The sequence below is a fragment of the Ranitomeya variabilis genome, chromosome 4 (genome assembly GCF_051348905.1).
Source record: "Ranitomeya variabilis isolate aRanVar5 chromosome 4, aRanVar5.hap1, whole genome shotgun sequence".
NCBI classification, from domain to species: domain Eukaryota; kingdom Metazoa; phylum Chordata; class Amphibia; order Anura; family Dendrobatidae; genus Ranitomeya; species Ranitomeya variabilis.
The window spans coordinates 633,179,805-633,202,235 of NC_135235.1; the positions used below are offsets into that span (position 1 = coordinate 633,179,805).

At 45.1% G+C, this 22,431-nt stretch overlaps 1 protein-coding gene across 2 annotated transcripts in view; it reads right to left on the reverse strand.

The window, feature by feature from the left end:
- Positions 1–22,431, reverse strand: part of LOC143767225 (uncharacterized) — a 385,097-nt gene that overhangs the window by 22,999 nt on the left and 339,667 nt on the right. For both annotated transcript variants that reach the window (XM_077255388.1, XM_077255387.1), the window contains 5 exons: positions 17,677–17,826; positions 17,380–17,547; positions 17,175–17,298; positions 16,994–17,091; positions 3,460–3,550 (listed from right to left, as the gene is read on the reverse strand). In XM_077255388.1, coding sequence (XP_077111503.1) covers positions 3,460–3,550; positions 16,994–17,091; positions 17,175–17,298; positions 17,380–17,547; positions 17,677–17,754 — 559 coding nt within the window. In that variant the 5' untranslated portion in view covers positions 17,755–17,826. The remainder of the gene's footprint in view (positions 1–3,459; positions 3,551–16,993; positions 17,092–17,174; positions 17,299–17,379; positions 17,548–17,676; positions 17,827–22,431) is intronic.

The following is a 22,431-nucleotide window of genomic DNA, read 5'->3' on the forward strand; positions in this document are numbered from 1 at the left end:
CCAAAAAGGAGTAGAGGGGGATAATTACTTCACGTGATCTAGACCCTATGCTTCTCTTAATACATCCTCTTTGCCTTTTTTGCTGCTGCATCACACTGTTGACTCATGTGCACTCTGTGATCTATTAGTATTCTCAATATATCATAGACTGCACGTGAGTCAAAAGTCAGACTGTAAAGGGAGTTAGTGGACAATATTCCGCGCTGCTGACAGAATGGAGACGTATATTCCAGTATGGCACAGTTAGGTGGTGGTTTATTTCATCGCGTTTTGAAGTATATAACTTCTTCAGGAAAAACCACAAGGATCCGCTGCAGCTGATTTTCTACATTATATGCGTCTTTAACAGATTGAACAAGTGAGTTTAATCTGAGTGCTAAACTAACTGTATTTCTCGGATAAGACCCTATTTGTGCTGATTTCTCCTACAGTTTATTGGTTATCAGGAGTCAAAAGTGTGATGCAGCAGCAAAAAAGGCAAACACGGTTCTAGGATGTATTAAGAGAAGCATAGAGTCCAGATCTCATCTAGAAGACGTCTAAAGTATATAAAGTATAGAAGACATCTAAACGTCCAGAAGACGGCCTTTTTCAATGCCAGATGGTTGTTTCTAGTATGTTAGGTTGCAATTTGGGTATCAAGGAGCTCCAGCCACCTTCCAGAGAGCCATGGACCGAATCCTATCTCCCCATAAGATGAACGCTGCAGCTTACCTGGATGACATCATGATTTTAAGCTAGGATTCATGATGCTATCTAAGCATAGTCCAGGCTATAAGTAATGATTTAAGGAAGATAGGGTTTTCCATCAACCAGAAATGTGCCATGGGGATCGAAGAAGCCAAGTACTTAGGCTATGTCATATGGAGGGGCGAGATCAAACCACAAGTGAATAAGGTTGACGCAATCCAAATTTGGCCACAACCGCTGCAAAATAAGCAGGTCATACTGTTTCTGGTCATCATGAGCTACTACCGTTGGTTCATTCCTAATTTCTCCATGATAACGGCACCTCTGACAGACCTCCTTAAGGGTACGAAGTCGGCTATGGCCAAGCGGAGACAGCAGTCTAGGAACTGAAGTTATCCCTTTGTTAGCAGTCTGTGTAAGTAGCTCTGGACTTCTCCAAGGAGTTTGTGCTCCAGATGGATGCATCAGATGTTGGATTAGGTGCAGTCTTGTCTCAGTTAGTGAACAGTGAAGAACACCCGATAATGTACGCGAGTCGAAAACTGTCCTGCGAGAAGAACTACTTCATCGTTGATAAGGATGTTTATAATGTGGGCGTTGGACACTTTAAGATACTACCTATTAGGCAGGAAGCTCAGGTTAGTGTCAGACCATGCCTCGTTGAGGTGTACATGAGAGAACAAGAACAATGCCCGAGTGACCAGGTGGTTCTTAGCTCTTTAGGATTTTAGGCATAGGCCCAAAAAACTAAATGGCAATGCTGATGCTGTGTCAAAAGTTCACTGTACAATGGTAGAAAGTGCCAAGCCACCAGACATTGGGAAGAGGTGAGAGTATGTAAGATTGTTGCCGAACATATCATTGACGGGAGATATGCAATACAGAAGTGGTTGTCCACACTGATGTAAGCTTAGAAGCAAGCTCCAGCATGTATGGTGCTGAGTGTGTTAATAGGGCGTGCAAAGGGCTCACATTTCCCTTCCCCCGGGCATTTTTTTGAGGAAAATAAAGGAATTCCAGCTGTATCATTATTGCACAATGTGTGGAGGTAAGAAGGCCTCCAGTGTGATGTCTCCAGACTAAATTGGTATACAGGATGTTATCCAGCCTGAGTGTCCTAGACTATCACTAAAGCGCCGTTGTTCTGACCATTTGTTTTGCCTTCACTGAAAGGCCATTTATTTCCTTTCCTTGTGGCATTGTTAATAAACCAGCCTGGACATTTTACTTAAACCGATTTCTATGTCTACCTCAAACACAATTTAGTGAGTAGAAACTTTACAGTGCTATCAACTGCACAGTGAAGAAGCACTCATATGACACACAGATCTCAGATGAAGATTCAAAAGGAACATTGAGGTCCTTCTGGGTTCGGATACAGTGTGGATCCATTTTTAGAAAACAAATTTCTGCATGATGTGCTTACTTTATAGTTATTCAAACGGAGATGAATAAAAAAGTTCAACCATTTTTAGTCACAGTATTTATCGATCACCATAAATAAATTGTTTGCTGTATTCTATAGGTTGTTACGATTACACAAAGTATGTCATGTTTATTATAATTGTTTTATGTCTCTATTTTATCTTATAATGTACTGACATATAGAGATATCTGTATACATCAGTATATATGTGCCAGTACATGTAAAGAAGAATGTTATTAAGGTTTTTAGGGTGAGAAAATTTTCTTGTGAATAGCAGTGAAGGCTGTGGCTGGGAATGTTGCTGTCTTACATATCAGAGGTTACCGACACAAAAGCTTCCTAATATGTTCAGAGACATCCATTGTGCACAGTGACCTCTGCAGCAGCTCAAAAACATGTTCTGGATGCAGTGGAGAAACATTAGCACAAAATACTGTATACAAAAAAAAAAAAACTTGAAAAGTCACAAACTTTTTGAGGAACTTTTTGGCATTTTCACTCCTGTCTAAGGAAGGTCTGCCAAAGTGGGTGAAGCAGGAACAGGGCTTGCTGGTGCCCACCAAATTCACTGTTAGGGGAATAACTTACACCCATCAGAAATGTTGCTTCAATCTGTCCTTGACTTAGGTACCATTTTTTGGCAAGGCGCAAAGAAGCGCGTACCACTGAAGAAATAGCGTGTGCACGTCTGAATGAATTCAGCATTACTTAACTCCCACTTCATTAACGACTGGTGTGTTTGGTGCCAATTTTGAAGAGATCGTCCCAAGACTTACTTTTTTTCTTTTCTTTTTTTTCTATGGGCCTATAAACTAAACAGGCAGGTATTTGCTAACATAGGCAATTACCTGTATTCGGCGCTGGTTCAGAGTGGTCACCGACTGTTCCTGCCAGTGATTCAGCTGCTCCACATCAGTGAGCACCTTTTCTTCTTCTTCTTGGCTGCTCTGTTGACAAGGCATGACTTTCGATCTCATGGTGAATGACAGTTTAATTACGGGAAGCAAGCTGTCAAGTCAGCAGGACATAGGCAGTCACGACCCATCAACATAGCACAGTGGAAGAAAAGCTGAATCACCAGTAAGAGCGATCTGTGGCGATAGAGATAGGCAGGAGGTACAAAAGGTAGGTAGGAAGTGACTACCTGTGTGGTGGTTCTTAGCACATTGTAAAAATGTAAAGAGAATAGCCCTGAGTAAATCCATAAAGAATCAGCCCCTGTATCCACAGCAAAAGTTTTATGTGAACACATCCGAAAAAAACTCAAACGTCTAAAGTTATTCTACAAGCCTGTGACTGGAATATAACCTGTTACTTCTCTGCATTTAGTGGTCACTACTCACCTGTGTGGTTATCTGTAGGAATCTCCTCTTTACACCGCTCATCACCCCTCACATATGTCTTTTTAGTATTAATATGGAGCTGGTCTATACCCTGAAAGAAATATTGTAAAAGTCACAGACAGACGAAGACGTTTGAGAAAATCCAGACAACATCTACAGTGCCTTGCGAAAGTATTCGGCTCCCTGGAACTTTTCAACCTTTTGCCACATATCATGCTTCAAACATAAAGATACCAAATGTAAATTTTTGGTGAAAAATCAACAAGTCGAACACGATTGTGAAGTTGAATGAAATTTATTGGTTATTTTACATTTTTGTGGAAAATCAAAAACTGAAAAGTGGGACGTGCAGTATTATTCGGCCCCTTTAACTTAATACTTTATTGCGCCACCTTTTGCTGCGATTACAGCTGCAAGTCGCTTGGGGTATGTCTCTATCAGTTTTGTACATCGAGAGACTGAAATTCTTGCCCATTCTTCCTTGGCAAACAGCTTGAGCTCAGTGAGGTTTGATGGAGATCGTTTGTGAACAGCTGTTTTCAGCTCTTTCCACAGATTCTCGATTGGATTGAAGTCTGGACTTTGACTTGGCCGTTCTAACACCTGGATACGTTTATTGGTGAACCATTCCATTGTAGATTTTGCTTTATGTTTGGGATCATTGTCTTGTTGGAAGACAAATCTCCGTCCCAGTCTCAGGTCTTTTGCAGACTCCAACAGGTTTTCTTCAACAATGGTCCTGTATTTGGCTCCATCAATTTTAACCATCTTCCCTGTCCCTGCTGAAGAAAAGCAGGCCCAAACCATGATGCTGCCACCACGTTTGACAGTGGGGATGGTGTGTCCAGGGTGATGAGCTGTTTTGCCTTTACACCAAACATATCGTTTGGCATAGTTGCCAAAAAGTTCGATTTTGGTTTCATCTGACCAGAGCACCTTCTTCCACATGTTTGGTGTGTCTCCCAGCAAATAGATCAATGGCTGCACTCAAAATTTACTGTGCTAAGGCAAGGAAATGTACAATACATGAAATGTGAATAGCATAATGGCTTGTGAAATTTATGAAAAAACACAAGAAATTCTTAGCACAAGATTTGGCCAAAAGTTGTGAGCCCATCCACCAAACGTCAAGGTAATCTCAAAACAGATGGGTACCTGAGCTGACATAGTAAACATAGGAAAACTGACTGAACAGCAATATAGTCTGAACTGGTGCATAACCAGAAAAGTCATATAGCAAATAGATCAATGGCTGCACTCAAAATTTACTGTGCTAAGGCAAGGAAATGTGCAATACATGAAATGTGAATAGCATAATGGCTTGTGAAATTTATGAAAAAACACATGAGATTCTTAGCACAAGATTTGGCCAAAAGTTGTGAGCCCATCCACCAAACATCAAGGTAATCTCAAAACGGATGGGTACCTGTTATGACCCCAGTGGACAGGGTCTCAGAGGAACGTGTAAGTCTGCAAGATACAAAAATCCAGCTCATAGGGCTGTGGTAACTGGGTTGACCAAATAGCTACTCCTAACGCCAACACTAGAAGTAGCCGGGGATCATGCCTACGGTGATCGCTAGATGACTCGCGCCAGCCGGAGAATCTAACTACCCCTAGGAGAAGAAAACAAAGACCTCTCTTGCCTCCAGAGAAAGGGACCCCAAAGCAAGATACAAGCCCCCCACAAATAATAACGGTGAGGTAAGAGGAAATGACAAACACAGAAATGAACCAGGTTCAGCAAAGAGAGGCCAGCTTATTAATAGCAGAATAAAGCAAGAAAACTTATCTGGTCAACAAAAACCCTATAAAAATCCACGCTGGAGATTCAAGAACCCCCGAACCGTCTAACGGTCCGGGGGGAGAACACCAGCCCCCTAGAGCTTCCGGCAAAGGTCAGGATACAGATAGGAACAAGCTGGACAAAAATACCAAACAAAACAAAAGCAAAAAGCAAAGAAGCAGACTTAGCTTGAAAAACAGGAACCAGGATCAGAGGACAAGAGCACAACAGATTAGCTCTGATTTCAACGATGCCAGGCATTGAACTGAAGGTCCAGGGAGCTTATATAGCAACGCCCCTGAACTAACGGCCCAGGTGAGGATATAGGAAAAGACAGACGCTCCAGAGTCAAATCACTAATGACCACTAGAGGGAGCAAAAAGCAAAATCACAACAGTACCCCCCCCTTAGTGAGGGGTCACCGAACCCTCACCACGACCACCAGGGCGATCAGGATGAGCGGCGTGAAAGGCACGAACTAAATCGGCCGCATGAACATCAGAGGCGACCACCCAGGAATTATCTTCCTGACCATAGCCCTTCCACTTGACCAGGTACTGAAGCCTCCGCCTGGAGAGACGAGAATCCAAGATCTTCTCCACCACGTACTCCAACTCGCCCTCAACCAACACCGGAGCAGGAGGCTCAGCAGAAGGAACCACAGGCACAACGTACCGCCGCAACAAGGACCTATGAAACACGTTGTGGATAGCAAACGACACAGGAAGATCCAGGCGAAAGGACACAGGATTAAGAATTTCCAATATCTTGTAAGGACCAATAAAACGAGGTTTAAATTTGGGAGAGGAAACCTTCATAGGAACAAAGCGGGAAGAAAGCCACACCAAATCCCCAACACGTAGTCGGGGACCCACACCGCGGCGGCGGTTGGCAAAGCGCTGAGCCCTCTCCTGTGACAACTTCAAGTTGTCCACCACAAGATTCCAGATCCGCTGCAACCTATCCACCACAGAATCCACCCCAGGGCAGTCAGAAGGTTCCACATGACCCGAAGAAAAACGAGGGTGGAAACCAGAGTTGCAGAAAAACGGCGAAACCAAGGTGGCGGAACTAGCCCGATTATTAAGGGCAAACTCAGCTAACGGCAAGAAGGTCACCCAATCGTCCTGATCAGCAGAGACAAAACACCTCAAATAAGCCTCCAAAGTCTGATTAGTTCGCTCCGTCTGTCCATTAGTCTGAGGATGGAAAGCAGACGAAAACGACAAGTCAATGCCCATCCTACTACAAAAGGATCGCCAGAATCTGGAAACGAACTGGGATCCTCTGTCTGACACAATATTCTCAGGGATGCCGTGCAAACGAACCACGTTCTGGAAAAACACAGGAACCAGATCGGAAGAGGAAGGCAGTTTAGGCAAAGGAACCAAATGGACCATCTTGGAGAAGCGATCACAGATATCACCCAGATAACAGACATGCCCTGAGACACCGGAAGATCAGAAATGAAATCCATGGAGATATGTGTCCAAGGTCTCTTAGGGACAGGCAAGGGCAAGAGCAACCCGCTGGCACGAGAACAGCAAGGCTTAGCTCGAGCACAAGTCCCACAGGACTGTACAAATGACCGCACATCCCTAGACAAGGAAGGCCACCAAAAGGATCTGGCCACCAGATCTCTGGTGCCAAAAATTCCTGGGTGACCTGCCAACACCGAGGAATGAACCTCGGAAATGACTCTGCTGGTCCACTTATCAGGCACAAACAGTCTGTCAGGTGGACAAGAATCAGGCCTATCAGCCTGAAATCTCTGCAACACACGTCGCAGATCTGGAGAAATAGCTGACAAGATAATACCATCCTTAAGAATACCAACAGGTTCAGCGACTCCAGGAGCATCAGGCACAAAGCTCCTGGAAAGAGCATCGGCCTTCACATTCTTTGAACCTGGTAAATACGAGACAACAAAGTCAAAACGGGAGAAAAACAATGACCAACGGGCCTGTCTAGGATTCAGGCGTTTAGCAGACTCGAGATACATCAGATTTTTGTGATCAGTCAAGACCACCACACGATGCTTAGCACCCTCGAGCCAATGACGCCACTCCTCAAATGCCCATTTCATGGCCAACAACTCCCGATTGCCCACATCATAATTTCGCTCCGCAGGCGAAAACTTCCTAGAGAAAAAGGCGCAAGGTCTCATAACAGAGCAACCAGGGCCTCTCTGCGACAAAACGGCCCCTGCTCCAATCTCTGAAGCATCCACCTCAACTTGAAAGGGAAGCGAGACATCAGGCTGGCACAAAACAGGCGCCGAAGTAAACCGACGTTTCAACTCCTGGAAAGCCTCCACGGCAGCAGGAGCCCAATTAACCACATCGGAGCCCTTCTTGGTCATATCCGTCAAAGGTTTCACAATGCTAGAAAAGTTAGCGATAAAACGACGGTAGAAGTTAGCGAAACCCAAGAACTTCTGAAGACTCTTAACTGACGAGGGCTGAGTCCAATCAAGAATAGCTCGGACCTTGACTGGGTCCATCTCCACAGCAGAAGGGGAAAAAATGAACCCCAAAAAGACACTTTGAGCCCTTGACAAACAAAGAATTTTCACGCAAAATTTTAAAGACCATCCTGACCTGCTCCACATGCAAGTCCCAATTATCAGAAAAAACCAGAATATCATCCAGATAAACGATCAGAAATTTATCCAGATAGCTCCGGAAAATGTCATGCATAAAGGACTGAAAAACTGAAGGGGCATTAGAGAGCCCAAAAGGCATCACCAAGTACTCAAAATGACCTTCGGGCGTATTGAATGCGGTTTTCCATTCATCCCCTTGCTTAATGCGCACAAGGTTGTACGCACCACGAAGGTCTATCTTGGTAAACCACTTGGCACCTTTAATCCGGGCAAACAAGTCAGACAACAGCGGCAAAGGATACTGAAATTTGACAGTGATCTTATTTAAAAGCCGATAGTCAATACAAGGCCTCAAAGATCCGTCCTTTTTAGCCACAAAAAAGAATCCCGCACCAAGAGGGGAAGAAGACGGACGGATGTGTCCTTTCTCCAGAGACTCCTTGATATATGAACGCATAGCGGTATGTTCAGGTATCGACAGATTAAACAGTCTTCCCTTAGGAAACTTACTGCCTGGAATCAAATCTATTGCACAGTCACATTCCCTATGAGGAGGCAATGCACTGGACCTGGACTCGCTAAAGACATCCTGATAATCAGACAAGTACTCCGGAACTTCCGAAGGCGTAGAAGAAGCAATAGACACAGGCAGGGAATCCTCATGAATACCACGACAGCCCCAACTAGACACTGACATAGCCTTCCAGTCAAGGACTGGATTATGGGTCTGTAACCATGGCAGCCCCAAAACAACCAAATCATGCATTTTATGTAGAACGAGAAAACGTATCACCTCGCGGTGTTCAGGAGTCATGCACATGGTAACCTGTGTCCAATACTGCGGCTTATTTTGCGCCAATGGCGTAGCATCAATACCCCTAAGAGGGATAGGATTTTCTAATGGTTCAAGAATAAAACCACAGCGCTTAGCAAATGAGAGATCCATAAGACTCAGGGCAGCACCTGAATCTACAAACGCCATGACAGGATAAGATGACAGTGAGCAAATCAAAGTTACAGACAGAATAAACTTAGGATGCAAATTACCAACGGTGACAGGACTAACAACCTTAGATATACGTTTAGAGCATGCTGAGATAACATGTGTAGAATCACCACAGTAGTAGCACAAGCCATTCCGGCGTCTATGAATTTTCCTCTCATTTCTAGTCAGGATTCTATCACATTGCATCAAATCAGGTGTCCGTTCAGACAACACCATGAGGGAATTTGCGGTTTTTCTATCACATTGCATCACATCAGGTGTCTGTTCAGACAACAACATGAGGGAATTTGCGGTTTTGCGCTCCCGCAACCGCCGGTCAATTTGAATAGCCAGGGACATGGTATCATTCAGACCTGTGGGAATGGGAAAACCCACCATAACATTCTTAATGGCCTCAGAAAGGCCATTTCTAAAATTAGCGGCCAGTGCACACTCGTTCCAATGTGTCAGCACGGACCATTTCCGAAATTTTTGGCAATACACCTCTGCCTCGTCCTGGCCCTGAGACATAGCCAGCAAGGCTTTCTCTGCCTGAATCTCAAGATTGGGTTCCTCATAAAGTAAACCGAGCGCCAGAAAAAACGCATCAATATCAGCCAATGCCGGATCTCCTGGCGCCAACGAAAAAGCCCAATCCTGAGGGTCACCCCGTAAGAATGAAATAACAATTTTTACTTGTTGAGCAGAGTCTCCAGACGAACAAGGTTTCAGGGACAAAAATAATTTACAATTATTCCTGAAATTCCTAAACTTAAATCGGTCTCCTGAAAACAGTTCAGGAATCGGAATCTTGGGTTCAGACCTAGGATTTCTGGTAACATAATCTTGTATACCCTGCACACGAGCGGCAAGCTGGTCCACACTTGTAATCAAGGTCTGGACATTCATGTCTGCAGCAAGCTTAAGCCACTCTGAGGTAAAGGGGAAAAGAAAAAAAAGAAAAAATGAGAGAGGGAAAAAAAAAACTCAAAATTTTCTTTCTTATAATCCCACTTCTGCAATGCATTAAACATTTAATACTGGCCTGGCATACTGTTATGACCCCAGTGGACAGGGTCTCAGAGGAACGTGTAAGTCTGCAAGATACAAAAATCCAGCTCATAGGGCTGTGGTAACTGGGTTGACCAAATAGCTACTCCTAACGCCAACACTAGAAGTAGCCGGGGATCATGCCTACGGTGATCGCTAGATGACTCGCGCCAGCCGGAGAATCTAACTACCCCTAGGAGAAGAAAACAAAGACCTCTCTTGCCTCCAGAGAAAGGGACCCCAAAGCAAGATACAAGCCCCCCACAAATAATAACGGTGAGGTAAGAGGAAATGACAAACACAGAAATGAACCAGGTTCAGCAAAGAGAGGCCAGCTTACTAATAGCAGAATAAAGCAAGATAACTTATCTGGTCAACAAAAACCCTATAAAAATCCACGCTGGAGATTCAAGAACCCCCGAACCGTCTAACGGTCCGGGGGGAGAACACCAGCCCCCTAGAGCTTCCGGCAAAGGTCAGGATACAGATAGGAACAAGCTGGACAAAAATACCAAACAAAACAAAAGCAAAAAGCAAAGAAGCAGACTTAGCTTGAAAAACAGGAACCAGGATCAGAGGACAAGAGCACAACAGATTAGCTCTGATTTCAACGATGCCAGGCATTGAACTGAAGGTCCAGGGAGCTTATATAGCAACGCCCCTGAACTAACGGCCCAGGTGAGGATATAGGAAAAGACAGACGCTCCAGAGTCAAATCACTAATGACCACTAGAGGGAGCAAAAAGCAAAATCACAACAGGTACCTGAGCTGACTGCCTAGTGTGAACACTTACCTATGGCTAATAAAATGGTAAAGCCTGCTTTTATAGGAAGCTCAGAACCAACTGTGTTTGGATGTAATTAAAATCACAGCATGGTGAAGGGCGGGGCGTTCAAGTCAGAAAAAATAGTACATAGTAAATATAGGAAAACTGACTGAACAGCAATATAGTCTGAACTGGTGCATAACCAGAAAAGTCATATAGCAAATAGATCAATGGCTGCACCTGTCTCCCAGGTGGCTTGCTGTAAACTTTAAACAACACTTTTTATAGATATCTTTGAGAAATGGCTTTCTTCTTGCCACTCTTCCTTAAAGGCCAGATTTGTGCAGTTTACGACTGATTGTTGTCCTATGGACAGACTGTCTCACCTCAGCTGTAGATCTCTGCAGTTCATCCAGAGTGAACATGGGCCTCTTCGCTGCATCTCTGATCAGTCTTCTTGTTTGAGATGAAAGTTTAGAGGGACGGCTGGGTCTTGGTAGATTTGCAGTGGTATGATACTCCTTCCATTTCAATATGATCGCTTGCACAGTGCTCCTTGGGATGTTTAAAATTTTGGAAATCATTTTGTATCTTATCATTCATTCTCTGAACTTAAACACCCTGCATGTCTATTGCTCCAGTCCCTGACAGCAAGCAGCCCGATTGGTATTTGAGTCATTCTATCTTCGGCATTGAATTCTGCATGTTTCTAGATTTGTTAGCAATCTTAGTAAGCAATTGTTTTTGTTTATAGATATTTAACTCACTTCTGCTTGTCCTCATGCAGAGAGATCACATAACTGTTTTCAAAGCGGTTTATGATCCATGTAGACCTGGACATTTGTTTTTCTGTTCACTACATTTATTGTGTCCTGCTGTCTCAACTGAGTTAGATTGATTGCTAACGAGAGGGGGAAGAAAAAAAGTGAGATCTAAGAGTTAGCCTTCTATAAATGTAGACATACTTTGGGGACGCATTCGTGCACTATAATTCGTATACAATTATTCAAAGTAGATTTTCTAAGTACTGGCAGTTATAACATGGCAGTTAGACAGGGAAGGAGACCTGTAAGACAATCTAAATCTAATCCCTGTTCATTTGGAACAGAACAAATACTCACCATATGTATTTGTATAATCTATATCCTGGCTACTGCACTCTCTCACATTCACCGCCCTTGCATAAACTCTTTACACTCCATCCATATCGGCCCCTCTGTCCTTGCCTCTCCTATGCATAGCACTCATGCTCTGTTTACATTGCTTAACAGCGCAGATCCATTCAGTCCCACCATCCAACACAAGAGACGCTCTTTACAAATCACTTAACCATCTGCTCACTCTTTCTATCCTCCTTCTCCTAGTCACTGGAGACATCTCTCCCAACCCCGGCCCCCCAAGTTCTAGCCAGTCAAACCTCCCAACTGCTACACTCAAAAACCCCTCTAACCTTATTAATATTCGATGCATGCCTTCTGTCTCTTTCAATTGTGCCCTTTGGAATTCTCGCTCTGTGTGTAATAAACTCCCTTTCATTCATGACTTCTTCCTTTCTAATTCTCTTAATCTCCTGGCTCTTACTGAAACCTGGATCCAGCAGTCAGACACCACCGCTGCTGCTGCTCTTTTCATATGGTGGACTACACTTTTCTCATACCCCAAGATCGGACAACAGAGCAGGTGGAGGCGTTGGTCTGCTCCTTTCACCCAAATGTATCTTCCAAGTTATCCCCCAAGTACCCTCACTAGTCTTCCCTTCCTTTGAGGTCCATGCTCTCAGACTCTACATCCCCTTCTCCATGGGAGTGGCGGTGGTGTATCGTCCTCCCGGCCCCTCTTATCAGTTCCTGGATCACTTTGCCACCTGGCTTCCACACTTTATCTCCTGTGACCCCCCCCCCCCTCATCATGGGTGATTTCAACATCCCCATTGCTTCTCCCCTCTCCCCATCTGCTTCTCACCTTTTATCTCTAACCTCCTCTTTCGGCCTCTCGCAGCATACTAACTCTCCAACGCATGAAGATGGAAATTCCCTCGACTTGGTCTTCTCCCGGCTTTGCTCAGTGGATGATTTCACAAACTCCCCTCTCCCGCTCTCTGACCACAACCTTCTTTCATTCTCAATCAAGAACTGCCATTCCGCTCAGGTCACCCCCACTTTCCACACTTATAGAAACATACAGGCCATTAACACCCAGAAACTTATGAAGAACTTGCAGTCCTCATTGGCCCCAATCTCCTCCATCTCATGTCCTGAATCTGCTTTGAAGCATTACAATGAAACCCTGTGAAGTGCCTTGGATGAAGCTGCACCTCCTATACATAGAACAACTCGGCACAGACGGCGACAACCGTGGCACACGCTGCAAACACATTTCCTGCAGCGGTGCTCCAGGTGCGCCAAATGTCTGTGGAGAAAATCTACCCGAAGATTTCATCCATTATAAGTTCATGCTAAAAACATACAACTCTGCCCTTCACCTTTCCAAACAAACCTATTTCAACACCCTCATCACCTCGCTGTTCAATAACCCTAAACGTCTCTTTGACACTTTCTAGTCCCTACTCAACCCAAGAGTGCAGGCCCCAACCACGGATCTCCGCACTGACGATCTGGCCAATTACTTCAAAGAAAAAATTGACCACATTCGATAGGAAATTATCTTTCAATCCCTTTCATAACATGTACTGTCCTCCTTCCCCCACTGCATCTAGTTCACTCTTTGACTTTGAACCAGTTACAGAAGAAGAAGTAATCAGGCTCCTTGCATCTTCTTGCCCAATCACTTGCACCAGTGACCCCATTCCATCACATCTCCTCCAGTCCCTTTCCCCGGCGGTCACCTCTCAGCTAACAAAAATATTCAACCTTTCTTTCTCTTCCGGTATTTTTCCCTCCTCATTTAAGCATGCCATCATACATCCATTACTTAAAAAACCATCCCTCGATCAAAACTGTGCCGCTAATTATAGACCTGTCTCTAATCTTCCCTTCATCTCTAAACTCCTCGAACGCCTGGTCCACTCCTGTCTTACCCGCTATCTCTCTTCTCGACCCTCTTCAATCTGGTTTCCGCTCTTTACACTCTACTGAAACTGCCCTCACTAAAGTCTCTAATGACCTACTAACAGCTAAATCTAATGGTCACTACTCCATCATAATTCTCTTGGATCTCTCCGCAGCATTCGACACTGTGGATCATCAGCTCCTCCTCACTATGCTCCGCTCCATCGGCCTCAAGGACACCGTTCTCTCTTGGTTCTCCTCCTATCTCTCTGACCGCTCCTTCACTGTATCTTTTGCTTTTTCCTCCTCTCACCTTCCCCTTACTGTAGGGGTTCCTCAAGGATCAGTCCTAGGCCCCCACCTCTTCTCTTTGTATACTGCCCCTATTGGACAAAATCAGTAGATTTGGTTTCCATCTCTATACTGACGACACCCAATTATACACTTCTGATATCACGCCGACCTTTTTAGAAAACACCAGTGATTGTCTTACCGCTGTCTCTAACATCATGTCCTCCCTCTATCTGAAACTGAATTTGTCAACAACTGAACTCTTCGTGTTCTCTCCCTCTACTAACCTACCTTTGCCTGACATTGCCATCTCCGTGTGCCGTTCCACCATTACTCCAAAGCAACATGCCCGCTGCCTTAGAGTCATACTTGATTCCGAGCTTTCATTCGCCCCCCACATCCGATCACTGGCTCTTATCTGCATCTCAAAAACATTTCTAGAATTCGCCCTTTTCTTACTTTCGACTCTGCAAAAACTCTTACGGTTTTACTTATTCATTGTCGCCTGGACTATTGTAACTCTCTACTAATCGGCCTCCCTCTTACCAATCTCTCCCCGCTCCAATCTGTCCTGAATGCTGCTGCCAGGATCATATTCCTCACCAACCGTTACACCGATGCCTCTACCTTTGTGCCAGCCATTACACTGGCTACCCATCCACTCCAGAATCCAGTACAATACTACTACCCTCATCCACAAAGCACTCCATGGCTCAACACCACCCTACATCTCCTCTCAGATCTCAGTCTACCACCCTACCCGTGCCCTCCGCTCTACTAATTACCTGAGGTTAGCATCCTCAATAATCAGAACCTCCCACTCCCGTCTCCAAGACTTCACACGTGCTGCGCCGATTCTTTGGAATGCACTACCCAGGTTAATACGATTAATCCCCAATCCCCACAGTTTTAAGCGTGCCCTAAAAACTCATTTGTTCAGATTGGCCTACCGCCTCAACGCATTAACCTAACTATCCCTGTGTGGCCCATTCAAAAAAAAAAAAAAAACTTAAACCATAATCAGGTTCCTCGCATCATGTTCTCATACACTTTATACAGTTAATAGCCCTCTGTGTCTGTACTGCTACATACTTAGGCTGTTAACTGGTTCATGCAGCTTTACATGAACACCCGAGCCTTACACTATGGCTGGTCCGAATAACTAAAGCAATTGTTACCATCCACCTCTTGTGTCTCCCCCTTTTCCTCATAGTTTGTAAGCTTGCGAGCAGGGCCCTCATTCCTCTTGGTATCTATTTTGAACTGTGATTTCTGTTATGCTGTAATGTCTATTGTCTGTACAAGTCCCCTCTATAATTTGTAAAGCGCTGCGGAATATGTTGGCGCTATATAAATAATGTTATTATTATCCAAATCCGGCTTTAAACTTCTCCACAACAGTATCAAGGACCTGCCTGTTGTGTTCCTTGGTCTTCATGATGCTCTCTGTGCTTCAAACAGCATTTAGGACAACATTGGTCATTCAGAGATCCACAGTGAACTTCTGGAAAAAGTTTTCTGCACTGAAAGTAAAGGGGCCGAAAAATATGGCACGCCCCACTTTTCAGTTTTTGAATTTACACAAAAATTTAAAATAACCTATAAATTTCGTTCAACTTCACAATTGTGTCCCACTTGTTGTTGATTCTTCACCAAATATTAACATTTGGTATCTTTATGTTTGAAGCATGATATGTAGGAAAAGGTTGAAAAGTTCCAGGGAGCCGAGGCACTGTAAATGTCTATGAACAGCTTTATCCGGCCATCTCCATCAAGTATAAAACATACACTGAATGGCCACATTACTAGAGACACCCATCTAGTAACACATAGGATATTCTTTGCCCTTCAGAACCTCAGCAATTAATAGTGTCATAGATTGCAGAAGGTGCTGAGACTGTTCCCCAGGAATACTGGCCCATGTCACCAAGATAGGTTCTTGTTGGTGCTGCAAATTAGATGAAGGTGCTGATACGCTCTGAACTACCAATTCTACCTCGTCCCTAGATGCTTTTCAGGGTTAAAATCTGAAGATTGTGAAGCTGAGAAACAAGGAAAACTCACTGTCATATTCCTGGTGTAAAGGAATGGAAGATCCTGGTACATCCTGAAGATAACTTGTCTGTGACATAAAGGTATATTTGTGGTGCTGCAGGATATATTTATTACAAGACTCTGATGAAAAGTGCAGTAACTATATGGTTAATGCTATGGTTTATTATTTATTGTTATGCGATTGTTATGGACTGTAGGCAGCTGGGCAGGAGATGGTTACAGAGAGGGTCAGCCAAGCAATTGGGCAGGGGAGAGTTACAGAGGGTCAGCCCTGCAGCTGGGCAGGGGAGACTTACAGAGAGTCAGCCCTGCAGCTGGGCAGGAGAGAGTTACAGAGGGTCAGCCCTGCAGCTGGGCAGGGGAGAGTTACAGAGGGTCAGCCCTGCAGCTGGGCAGGGGAGAGTTACAGAGGGTCAGCCCTGCAGCTGGGCAGGGGAGAGTTACAGAGGGTCAGCCCTGCAGCTGGGCAGGGGAGAGTTACAGAGGGTCAGCCCTGCAGCTGGGCAGGGGAGAGTTACAGAGGGTCAGCCCTGCAGCTGGGCAGGGGAGAGTTACAGAGTGTCAGCCCTGCAGCTGAGCATGGGAGAGTTAGAGGATGGGCAGATGAACGTTACAGAGGGTCAGCCCTGCAGATGGGCAGAGGAGCGTTACATTGGAGATGTTTTTAGGTGGTTCACTGTATATACAATAGACTGTAGTTGCAATTCACATTTCCTATATGAAGGGCTGAATAGTGAGGTTGTGCAATTGCTCATTGTTGGCACTTGAGGCATGATATTAGGTGTGCGGTCCAAGCATGACAGTTGCATAGAAATACATGCTGTCATTCTTGGGTTGTGAGAGCTGCCGACCTACCCGAGCCCATCTGAGTTATACGGCCATCTGAGTTTTCCCTTATACTTGTGGTTAAAACAAGACTGAACATAAGACCTTCACAGCCTTCTACACATCATACGGAAGACCTCATGATACCTTCTCTCCATCTACCTGATGATCCTGAGGAAAATCAGGATCTTCTTGTTTACAGTCCTGTGGAAGAAGAGGAAGAGGACATCTCTCTGGTATTGTCATCTTACTGGATAGACCTGGAGGAAACACATACAAGGACTGAATTCATTCTTTACATACAGATAATTATAGGCCGTGTGTATTTAGTCCCATCTATTACCTGGTGATGCGAGGGGCTGGGGAACCTCCATCATGACGTCCTTGTACAGATCTTGGTGTCCTTCTAAATACTTCCACTCCTCCATGGAGAAATAGACGGTGACATCCTGACACCTTATAGGAACCTGACACATACAATGATACAGTCATCCCCGATCCCTCCATAGCGTTACTGTATAGTGTCCCAGCATTCCCAGCAGTGTCACCTCTCCAGTCAGCAGCTGAATCATCTTGTAGGTGAGTTCTAGGATCCTCTGGTCATTGATGTCCTCATGCATCAGGGGGTGAGGTGGAGGCCTCAGGGGTCTTCCCCATTTCTCAGAAACAGGGGCCTGACAGCCCGCACTAGAGGTCTTCTTCACTACTGTGTAATCCTGGTTATGGAGAGACACATTAATAAACCTCACTACAGACATTCCCAGAGTCCTCACCTCTCCAGTTCTGTCCATCTGTTATTCCCATAGAGAAGAATGATGTAATGTGACGTCATCAGAATCTCTCACCTCTCCAGTAAGCCGGAAGAGGATCTCTAGGGTGAGGTGTAATATCCTGTCCGCCATCTTGTCCCTGTCCCTATCCATCCTTGTAGGGTCACTCAGGAGAATTCTCTTATATAGAAGATCTCCACTGAGAGGATCCGATATTGTAGGGACCTGAATGGGGAGAAGATGTAACATCATAAAGATCAAAGGTAAGAAATCTCCGGAGCCGTTACCGGTGTCACATGATAACTACATCCAGTCATGGCACCGTCCTGCCCCCAATATAACACACAATCCAATTATAGTCACATACAGAGATTTATCACAGGATAATCCAATCCAGCACCAAAAACACAGAACAAATCTAAAAAAAAAAAATCTAAATTATCTGAATCTTTATTAAATATTGCATAATAACAAGACAAAGTTATATATAAAGTGCAGGGAACATCCACAAAGATCGGGACGGCAGATCTGGGGACGTCAGTAACAGATAATGATAGAAGCTACAGAAAATTGTAATCCCAGTAAATGTGATTGTCCCAGAAAGGCCCCATAAATCGAGAAAACCGAGAAGGGGATATGTGTCAGCACAGAAATAATTACATTAATGACTAAAAAATAATAAACACAACAGTATAGAAGTGCACACACAGAGCGGTCAGTGTAACTGACCCTGCGGTCACATGTGCACAGGGTCAGAGATAGAATGAATAAAGGATTAAATATAAAGCGATCAGGAATAACTGTAATGAATGGAAGCGGAGGCACAGATGTTGAAGTGTACATTTGTTTATGGCTATTTTAGTGGAACCACTGGACCACGGCCCGGGGGGCTCCGAAGGGGCATGACTATGCGAGCCCCAGATACCCGTAGTAAGACCCCTCGAGCAGGGTCACATTGGAACATCCGAGGGATGCAGGTGCTGCCTCCAGTTAGACCCTGGACATGTGGCAGCTGGCCCAGCAGAGCAGGTGGACTGGCCAAGATAACAGGTAGTGGTAGGCTAGACCGGTGGCAAACGGCTGAGCACGGAGGGACTGGCACTGGCAGTACAGATGTCATCCAGGATGACGAGCAGCTGAACAAGAGGGGACTGGCACAGGCAGAACTGGTATTGTCCTGGGTGGCGGAGTGATGAGCGGCGGACAGTCTGAGAAGATAAACAGTGCTAGCAGGATACTGGCCGGACACTGGCGGTACACAGAGCACAGGGACGACAGTACAGGGAACCGGAAGCTAGCAACAGGAAACACTTGAAAATGTGTGCTCTCTCTTTAAGAGACCGGGAGAGCACGCCCTTAGAGTCATACCCATAGACCTGCTGGCTGCGCACCAGGAAGCAGCAGCAAGAGGAGAGCCAGGGACCGAGGCCAGACAGCGGAGAGCAGACCAAGAGCGGGGACCCCGACGGAACGCCCACGGAGGCGCTACAATGACATACAGACAAACTGACATCATTGTGGCCTGTATGTAAAAACTAATCCAAACGGGATCTTCAGTGCACACAGTCTGTCACATGTATACAAGATGGTTTTAGTTCCGTTTCCCATCCCTGATTCTTCATCTCCGGTTCCAATCTGCTTTCTTGCCTATCTTGCCTGTGTGCATGCGCTGACCTCCATCGGGCCAGCATATTCTCTGCAGCATCTATACCCGGGCATGGTGTGTTTTGCCCTCCCTGCCCTCATCATTGAGGTAGCCGGGTATGCAGTCAAGTGACCCACCCCACTTCCGATGACGCGGTGCGTGATGTGCCCGATTCGGATTTTGTGACAGAGCAGCTCTGATTGGCTCACGGGGGGTTAAATCGTTCTCTCCACTGGTTTGACTCCACCCCGACAAAGGCGAGCGCCAAAACGTTCGGGCTGATGCCATCCCGGCAGGAGGAACATACGGGTAAATATTAGTCCTTAACTTTTCTCTTCATATTTACTACTATTACTTGGGCTTGTGTTATTGGTTGAATGAAATCTTTCTCCAATTATGTACTTATTTGTATACATTGTTGTTAAACCATCATTATAACGTACTTGCTTCCCCTCCTGCTGTGTTTGTTGCGCTAGTGTCTCCCCTATTTTTAGGCTGTGTGCCCACGTTGCATTTCTTATGCGTTTCCGCCGTAGCGGAAACGCTTAAACGCATTCCCATGCAATCCTATGGGATTCCGCAGTTGCTGTGCCCATGCTGCGGATTTTCCCGCTGCGGAAAAGCGGTAAAATCCGCAGCATGTTCATTATTTCTGCGGAATCGAGGCAATTCCACCGCTATAGGATTGCATTGAAACGCTCACTTTACGCATGTGGCTATGCCTGCCATGCGTAAGGTGAGCGCTTCATGTGCGGATGGTACCCAGTCTGGAGGAGAGGAGATTCTCCTCCAGGTCCTGGATACAATATTCTTGTAAAAAAAAAAAAAAAGAATTAAAATAAAAAATATGGTTATTCTCACCTTCCGACGGCCCCTGATCTCAGCGGTGCACGCGGCGGCTTCCGTTCCCAGGGATGCATTTCGCGAATCACCTGAGTTGACGTCGCGGTCACGCGACCGTGGCATCACAAAGGTCCTTCGCGCAAAGTATCCCTGGGAACGGAACGTACCGGGAGCGCCACTGAGGAGATTGGGGGCCGTCGGAAGGTGAGAATAACCATATTTTGTATTTTTTACCTTCTATCTTTTACTATTGATGCTGCATAGGCAGCATCAATAGTAAAAAGTTGGTCACACTTGTCAAGCACTATACTTGACAAGTGTGACCAACCTGTCAATCACTTTTCCAAGCTTCAAATCGCTTGTAAAGCGCAAGCATCTGCAAGCTACAAATGCTTGCAAAACACTTGTGTTTTGCAGGAAAACGCATGCGAATTCTGCATGCATTTTACCCGCGGCAGGGAGTTGCGGAAATGCTGCGGACATTTCCGCAGCATTTCTGCAACTTGGGCACATAGCCTTAAACTACTTGTCTTTTATGTCTATTTCTATACAATCTTATATAGTACTTTTGTACCTTTTCTTGGCTGTACATAATTCTTGTAGGTTCTTTGTATATCAGGTGTTCCACGGCCACCTATTATTTTTTTGTTACATGCTCAACTTTGGTGCTTTTAATTAATTTAACCCATTTATTACTACTTTTTTTTTTCTTACTATTTATGCACTAGATGGTGGCCTGATTCTAACGCATCGGGTATTCTAGAATATGTATGTATGTATGTATGTATGTATGTTATGTATATAGCAGCCACATAGTATATAGCACAGGCCACAACATATTGTAGAATACCCGATGCGTTAATACAGGCCACGCAGTATATAACAGTGGCCACGCAGTATATAAGACAGCCCAAACAGTATATAACATTGCCCACATAGTATATAGCAGCCACGCAGTATATAACACAGCCCACGTAGTATATAACAGCCCAAACAGTATATAACACAGCCCACGCAGTATATAACACAGCCCACGCAGTATATAACATTGCCCACATAGTATATAACACTGCCCATGTAGTATATAGCAGCCATGTAGTATATAATGCAGCCCACGCAGTATATAACACTGCCCCCGCAGTATATAGCAGCCATGTAGTATATAACGCAGCCCACATAGTATATAACACTGCCCATGTAGTATATAGCAGCCATACAGTATATAACGCAGCCCACGTAGTATATAACACTGCCCACGCAGTATATAGCAGACATGTAGTATATAATGCAGCCCACGCAGTATATAACACAGCCCACGTAGTATTTAGCAGTGTGGGCACCATATCCCTGTTTAAAAAAATAATTAAAATAAAAAACAGTTCTATACTCTCCCTCCGTCGTCCAGCAAAGCTCTGTCGATGCGTGCGCGGCTGCCGCCATGTTCCGTTCCAAGGATGCATTGCAAAATTACCCAGATGACGTAGCGGTCTCGCGAGACCGTCAAGTCTTCTGGGTAATTTCACAATGCATCGCTGGGAACGGAAGCTGGCGACAGCCCCGCGCGCCTCGACGGAAGGTGAGAATAGCAGGTTTTTTGTTTTTATATTATTTTTAACATTAGATCTTTTTACTATTGATGATGCATAGGCAGCATCAATAGTAAAAAGTTGGTCACACAGGGTTTATAGCAGCGTTAACGGAGTGCGTTACCCGCGGCATAACGCGGTCCGTTAACGCTGTCATTAACCCTTTGTCAGCGCTGACTGGAGGGGAGTATGGAGCGGGCGCCGGACACTGACTGGACGGGAGTAGGGAGGGACTAATTCTCGTGTAACCGTCGCTGATTGGTCGCGGCAGCCAGGACAGGCAGCTGGTGAGACCAATCAGCGATGCGGGATTTCCGTGACGGAAGTTACAGACAGACAGACAGGATAGACAGAAAGACGGAAGTACCCCTTAGACAATTATATACTAGATTTTGCAGTACTGCCCCTTTTGTTCCAAGAACAGGTAATAGAGTGGGACTGTAAACAAAGAAGGACAAAAAAAGGTGGAAGGGGAAAGACGATTATCATGGTTCCACCCCTCAGTATTTCCGGGATACAATTACTGATGGCTCAGTCATCCAGTCTGGTGCAGGGGCGTGCTGAGTTGTGTGTTGATTGACAAATTGGCCATCCAATCTGAAACTGGGAGGCACTGGCTGTCTCCAGGGATTCATTATCCCAGGTGATTGCCAGGCTATTTACCGGAGCTGTTTCTCCCAGACCTCTGTCAGACATACTATCAGCTACTGTGTGTTTTGTCTCTGTGCCTTGTGTTCTGTTTGTACATATTTAGTT